Raw genomic sequence first — 7,534 nt, 5'->3', positions numbered from 1 at the left:
TTTTTATATTTGAAAAAACATATTATATATAAGAGTAGCACTTGTTGAAACAACGAATTTTAAAAAAATAAAAATAAAAATTGTTAATTGGAACCAAAGTGGTATAAAATATAATTTTAGTGGACAATTCCAATTGGAAGAGTTGTGGTCCATATGTAATATAGCTATAATGAATCTCTATAAAGCATATGTTTGACTAAAATTAATTTTTAGTTAGAATTACTTAAATTCACTTGTGTTGATAAGTTGGCCTGAAACGTGACACAGTTTTGTCCTTTTACCCATCAGATCTCTCCATTTCATACACATTAACAATAATTTTATATCTCTCGTTAGCATTATATTGACCATATTTAGACCTTACCCATTTTAATTTATTCCCCCCTTTTTGAAAGAAATCTCCCTCTGTTTAATAAATTCTGATAATAATGTGATTTCTCCCATTCATAAAGGTAGTTGGTATAAATCTTTCTATTCCTATCCCAAAGTGGGGTCACCATAGGGGAAAATTACATAGTCCCTCACTTTATCTCCTTAATGCTGCTTAAGAAAAATTTTAACATTTTCTACTATGATCAAGTTGTCTATACTTGGGTAGCCTCCCCAAGAACCCTCCCAAAATAAGGTTGACTCTCCATTATAAACATCCCAAGAGACAAAGTCTGCTATTACTGACTTGCATTTTAACAAAAAATTCCAGACCTTAGATCTTTTAGGAGGATTTTTCACCTTAACTATTTTTACAACATCTGAATGATTGAAATATTTAGATTGCAAAATTCTAACCCATTTTAAATTTGGTTCCTTTTTATCATTTTGTACACAATTTTTGCCCCAGAGCTATATTCTACCAATTCTTGTCTCTCAACTCCTCTCCCCCATACTCTTTTGCTTTGAAGATTTTATCCCATCCAATAAAAACAATCTTATGCTTTTCTACCATTTCTTGCAAAAAAAAAACTTCCTCATTTAATGAATTAAATATGTAATATGTATTAACACCAGCTGCCAAAGAGATAAGACAAAAGTGAAATTGGAATTGACGAAATTACTGATATCAACATCACTAATCTGCCTGCTAACGAGAGCCATTTCCCTATCCAAGAATTTAATCTCTGATCTATCTTTTCCTTCAACAAATCCCATAATTTTCTATTTCTCACTCCCTTGTCAATTGGAATGCCCAAATACGACTAAGGCATTTTATCTCTCTTGAATTTTAGAACCTCCAATATATCCATCTCCTTTTCTTGAGTGGTCATTACAAAAATTAATAACTTAGAATGAAGAATTAATCAGTAACCATAGAATAATTAAGATGACTACCTTTAGACATCTACAGCCATTCACCCAAGACAAATATAATATGCTATGCATAGTTCAAAGAAAGTGCCAATCTGAGTGAGAGAGCTTCAACAGAAACAACCAACCCTTTATATTATAAATTTATCAAAGACATTGTACAGATAGCGAAGACCATAAAAATAGGGACTCTCACTTCAAAATGCATAACAAGATGGACTGACTGAAAACCACAACGAAAAGAACTACCAGAAGCTGACTAACATAGGTTAAAACTGCCTGTCATTTCGATTGAAATCAAATTGCAAGAAGCGTGAACTAAGGAATTAGTGCATTTGGGTCTACTTGAGAGAGGGAGAGAGGGAGAGAGAGAGAGGGGCCCAATTCCTCGACTTAGCCTGGTTCGAAAGAGATGTGTAGGGTGGTTTGCAATTATGCTACCGATGAACCTTCCATCCACCCAATATTAGCCGAACCCAATCGGTTTGAAGTGGAGTTGTCGTCAATAAAAGCCGGGCGAGTGGGCTGAGGTAATATCTCTGTATTGCTTATTAGCATCGACACCACTTGGGACATTAATGGCCTCATTTCAGGAGAACCTTGTGTGCACAGAAAAGCAATCTGGATTACCTTTAATATCTCTTCTTTATTCAACTCCGGCTCTTCCTCAATTAATCTTCGGTCCACCGTTCTAAATGCCTTACTCTTCTCATATAGATTCCATGCCTGCATATTAATCCAAGTCTTAATTAGAATGTCATTTAGAGAAAGTCATGCAACTGAGATCGCGTTCTATGTAACAATTATTGTTGAGCTATTAACGAAATCTAATTTTAGATGATTAATACGCCTTCCCTTTGAAGCTTACCCATTCTAAAAGGAGTTGCATCGGTGCTGGAAGTTTAGAATCAAAATACTTTCTCCCACTGACAATTTCCAGAACTATCATGCCATAGCTGTACACATCCGCCTTATCCGTCAATTGGCCATGAACAGCATATTCTGGTGCAGTATACCCTCTGAACAAAGAGCAAAATCATGGGCAATACATAAGTCTATGTATTCGAGTTTAACAGATAGAAGACGCCAGGTAAACAACAATAAGTCTTACATTGTACCACCGACTCTTGTGGTAAGATGTGTGATGTCCTCTGGAAAGACCTTTGCCAGTCCAAAATCGGCAATTTTGGCCTGAAAGTCATTATCCAGAAGTATGTTGGCAGCTTTGATATCCCTGTGCAGGATTATAAGCCGGCATTCTTCGTTTAAATATGAAAGTCCATGCGCCGTTCCCAAAATGATCTGAAATCGTGTTTTCCAGCTTAGAGATTTTGCCGTATTCGCTGCCAGAATGATTATGAAACAAAATTTAAGAGACTCCCGCAGAATTAACTAAAAGAAAATCTATTGCTCTGTTTTTCTGAGATTGAGTTAGACAAACCGAAGAGATGTTTGTCAAGGCTCATATTCGGCATGAATTCGTAAACCAGTAGTTTCTCTAGTCCTCGTGTGCAACACCCAAGCAAACGAACAAGATTACGGTGACGAACAGCGCTGATCAGCTTCACTTCTGTCACAAATTCGTCTAACGCCCTCGTCGACTGCTGCACGACAAGCTTCTTCACTGCAATCTCACGGCCATTGCTCAATACTCCCTATCGCCACAAACAATCGTATCTGATAAGAAACGGAGTTAAATTCCACTTTAGATTTAACAAATGGGTAATCTTCATACCTTATAAACATGACCAAATCCTCCTTCCCCGATTTTCATACTTGCGTCGAAGTTTTTGGTTGCAGCTCGAAGGGAATCATAACTAAATGGATGGTCCAATTCAGGGTCATCGTCGGCAGCAAAATATACCTCTGCTAAAACCAAATCGACATTATTACTGGAAAGGGGTTTCCAAGATCAGCAAAGGAAAATTTATAGCAGAATTGTATCCTGATATTTTTGTATGGACATTTGGGATATCTAAAAAAATTAAATAACAGACAAATCTTTATGCATTTCATCACAAATCATAGTATTCAAAGTTTTTAATTTCATTAGTTTGAAGTAAACGTAGCATTCCTTCACCGGCTATATCCTACAACAAAATTTATTTTTTCACCTGATTCTTCGGGCTGGCTGGGATCCGGGACCTTTTTGTACAGCTTTCGTAAAGAGTGCCTGAATATAAATAACACCCACAACAAAGCAATGATCACTGCTCCTCCCAACGTTCCGACCAAGATGGCTACAATCTTCGAATGGCTTGCTGTAGAAACAGGAAAATCCAAACATTGCAACATTTAAAAGAATTATTAAAAAATCAAACAATTAGTGCCAATTTGCAATCACCAAGCTTCAGTTTTTGTAATGTTTAATTAAACTTTCTAACCAAATTTTTTCAAAACTGTACAGAAACCTAATGGAAGACAAATTTGCAGTGACATACAGGAAGAGGAGGAAATAGTGAAAAAAGGAAGGGTAGAGTAACGCAAATAACAGCCGGCATCAAGACCCCTTCCATCCTGTAACGAAAAGCACCGTTCTACGAGCAGGATAGCGTGCTGAAGACAAACGTCACAGCTATTAGTGGTAAGTGTCCGCCTGCACATAGCCAGTCCATAAATGGCGGCCGATAATCCATTAGCACTGATTTCATCAGTGGCAAAACCCTCGTTTTTGAGAGCCTTGGATCTGACGTCAGCTAGCAGCCTCTGTGTAGTTTCGCTGAAAAGTTTAGGCCTTGAGGAGGCGTCAGAGATGCACACGTTGGAATTTCCGGCATCCTGTGCCTGATCAAAGAAAGTGTAATTCTCATAACGCAAAAAACACCCATCGAAAATCATACGTGCCCCAATCTCGAACGGACAGTATATCACAATCTGTTTTTGAGCAGCTGCATAGCAGTCAGTACAGTCCTCCATTGACAAGTCGTTTCTGCATTGGGCAAGACCATATACCTTATTTGTGCCATTCCCAAATAAAGCCGTAGCGAAGCCTGTCGAAGATATGTTTTCAACAAGCAAAGAGAAAACATTTTTGCGGTTTTCAGTCAAAGCGTTGGCATTCGTAGTATTAATCAGACTACAGCCATGACCGGCTTCTACAATTTGGGGATCGGCTTTTAAACGAAGAACACAATTGGGTATGGCTGAAATTAAGAGTACATACAAGGCAAGCCATGAGAGGCAAACATTTGTATTCGGGCTTGGCATGCTGAAAGCGCGCAGCTTAAATATCACGCAGGTTACCTTAATCTATGAAAATGAAGGCGGAGCCCTTCCAATTCTAAAAGCATTCAACTTTTGTTCTTGTCAATGGCACACACAGGCCTCTTAAATTTATAGGTTGAAGAGCATGTCAGATGAAGATTCTAATCCAACCATGTTGCTCTACCTCCCCACCATCTAAGGTGTAGAAGACTTTTATTTATTCTTGAAAATTGGAAAATTTGAACTCACTATCATCTGCTGTCTACTATAACATAAATCTAATTTCTAGATTTTTATTTATTATAAAAAAATAAAAAAATTAAAACTCAGCACCATCCAAGAGTTTGGATGTCTGGAATTCAGGGCCTCTATTTCATGCCTTAAATATCTCGTTTTGGCAGATCTGCCCCTCACGAGAACCCTGGGATCGTATCCATTAAAAACAGATTTCATGCTGTCATGCTTTTATGTTTTCCCTTTACGTCTGCCAATGTGGAGAAATTTATTTAGCCTACTTGCTTCGATGAACATCATTACATTGTCTGTATCGATTTTAGGTGACTTTCTCCTCGATGGTTCTCCTTTTCTCGATTACATTTCTTGATCATCGTTCTTTGTTTTATGAAAAGTGGCAATATAAGTTGAATGTTAAGAAAGCATTTATGCGAATAAAACCCTTTCAAACTTCCATACATGCATTCTGGCTCAGGTAAATATTTATTGTTCAGTGAATCTGCTTACAGCACTTTAATTCGCTGCGCATCTTCTTGGTAATTCTACCTTTGAAAAATTCTATATCCTCTAGGCTTTTGTAATTTTCCATACCTCTTTCAAAGTTCACGTTTAGTATGAATCATGCCAATCGATTTAGTGTATACCTCTACAATTATTTTGAGTGATATTCTCAACAGATTACGTGCCAATAGTTTTCTATCACATCTTCCATATAAGTCTACCAAGGTGGCCATGTGACGCCATTTAATGCATGTCTACCCCTTATGTTGACAGGATAATTATAGCATACCTTGTTACAGCCGGCATATGAATGATTGTTTTTAACTTGAGTACCATGGATTGAAAGTAGTCATTCTTGAAATTGGTTAGGTATTCCAATCTACTGATTATTTTTCTATTATATTTAGTGGGCACTATCTTTACAACGTGTTTGGATGCATTCAACCTTGTACAATTATCGTTATAGTGAACCTTTCTGTATTAAATTTCTGTTGACTCACATTTATTTTTTTGGAATGATATCACCTAGAAAAATCGAATCATCCCTCACGTGCAATAGAAATGGATTGATCGCATTGCGAATAATGCCATTCAGTGACAACCTATGCCTTTGTCTAGTATTTATTCCTTTTTCAAGTAAAGAGATTTGAACATATTCTTAATGATACCAGCTAAAATATGAGTATTTAAATGAGTGAATGGAGAGGTGATGCAGGGGCGTCGCCTTTCTCATATTTTATGTTTTTTCTTTTTTGTTTTGTTAGAAAATTGTTTGTTTTCAGTTTGGGTCAGTTCCTCATCTCTAATTTGTTAACACATAGTTATTTGCTGGAGGACAGCATTGGTGGGGAAGTTTCCCATCTACTATCACCACATGGACAAGAAAGGCTAACACCGAACGGTTGAGGAGGTTGATGAGTGGTAGTTGGAGGGGAGCGCAGTTCAGTTTTGAGGGGAGATTGAACAATCTATGGGAGGGGGGACCGTGGGAGATTGAAGGGGAAGAGGATTTGGTGACAGTGCCAGGTTTTGAAGGATCAATAGAGGGAGGAAATCGCAATTTGGAATAAGCTTTAAAATAGCCGATAGGAAGTGATTGAATCGGATTAGATAACGGAGAAACCTGTCCTTGAAGGGATCAACAGCATTTTGTAAATTCAAAACATTGATAGAGATAATGATCATTGAGCCTCTGTTTCTTTGTTTCGGTATTTGGTTGTCTAGAGTCTTTTATTTGATATCAACTATTGCTGGTTGGGAACTCCTATGTTCTCATTGATTAAGTTTGTGTCATCTTCGAACTTCCCTATGTTATTCTCTCTTGGGCTGTGAATTAAGTTTTTGTTGATTGTTTCTCAATCTAGTCATCATCATTTGGTATTACTCGAAGATTGATCAGATGCCACCAAGAAGAATGCATAAAGGAGGTCCAAGAGGAGGAGGTTGTTGAAGAGGTCCCGAAGAAGGGCTTTTTGAAATCATACATAATTTGGTAGGAAGGATGGATGCCATGGAGTGGGCACATGAAGAGGAAATGTAGTTGATGATGTCAGTGAAGTCGAAGAAGATGAAGAACCCTAGGCCATTTATGATGTTCTTGCGGAATTAGAAAGTATTGAAGAAAGATTGTTAAAAGCAATTCTAGGTGTCGGTGCCAAATGAAAAATAGAAGTCCCTACATATTCTAGAAGTCTCGACAAAGAAGATCTCATTGATTGGATTAATGATTTAGACAAATATTTTCGGTATTAAGGATTTGCAGAGGAAAGAAAAGTGAAGTTAACCTATACTAGACTTAAAGGCCACATTGCTATATGGTGGGATTATGTTCAATCTGAGAGGCAAAGGAAGAATAAGAAGAAAATTAATTGTTGGGATCGAATGGTTGTGAAGTTGAAGGTTAAGCTCCTCTAAGGAGACTATCAAACTAATCGTTTTAAAGGATTGGAGAACCTAAAGAAAAGGGATATATTAGTAAAAGATTATACCCAAGAGTTTTAAAATTTAGTGATTTGGTCAGGACATAGTGAAGAGGGCATAGAGAAATTAGCAAGATATTCAAATGGGTTGAAGTATAGTTTGCAAGATAAGCTAAGTATCATTTCCACAAAATCTCTTGGGGAAGCCTATCAGTTTTTCATTAAGGAAGAGGAGAAACAAGTGAGATAGAAAATTCGACAAGACAAGGGTAGAGGAAGAGACTATGGAAGTAAAGGATAGTATTCTAATAGTGAACAACAACAACAACATCAAGATGAGGGGATTAGTAGTTTAGTTGGACAATCCAACCAAG

General features: G+C 37.2%; 1 protein-coding gene across 1 annotated transcript; it reads right to left on the bottom strand.

The window, feature by feature from the left end:
- Positions 1–1,411: 1,411 nt before the first annotated feature.
- LOC131064506 (cysteine-rich receptor-like protein kinase 2) lies at positions 1,412–4,801 on the bottom strand. Its single transcript, XM_057998657.2, has 7 exons — positions 3,744–4,801; positions 3,417–3,563; positions 3,038–3,168; positions 2,744–2,957; positions 2,414–2,645; positions 2,171–2,321; positions 1,412–2,028 (listed from the first exon to the last, which is right to left on the bottom strand). The coding sequence occupies exons 1-7, from the start codon at positions 4,507–4,509 to the stop codon at positions 1,735–1,737; spliced, it is 1,935 nt and encodes a 644-aa protein (XP_057854640.1). The 5' UTR covers positions 4,510–4,801; the 3' UTR covers positions 1,412–1,734.
- Between the last annotated feature and the right edge of the window lie 2,733 nt (positions 4,802–7,534).

This window comes from Cryptomeria japonica, chromosome 7 (assembly GCF_030272615.1).
Source record: "Cryptomeria japonica chromosome 7, Sugi_1.0, whole genome shotgun sequence".
NCBI lineage: Eukaryota > Viridiplantae > Streptophyta > Pinopsida > Cupressales > Cupressaceae > Cryptomeria > Cryptomeria japonica.
Note: the sequence above shows the minus strand (reverse complement) of the source record. Positions and strands in the feature narration are given on the sequence as shown.

Coding starts and splice junctions, on each gene's coding strand:
- LOC131064506 (XM_057998657.2), bottom strand. CDS start 4,509: ATGCCAAGCCCGAATACAAATGTTTGCCTCTCATGGCTTGCCTTGTAT. Junction 3,564..3,743: donor CACTATTTCCTCCTCTTCCT/GTATGTCACTGC, acceptor CTGTTTCTACAG/CAAGCCATTCGAAGATTGTA. Junction 3,169..3,416: donor CAGCCAGCCCGAAGAATCAG/GTGAAAAAATAA, acceptor TGGTTTTAGCAG/AGGTATATTTTGCTGCCGAC.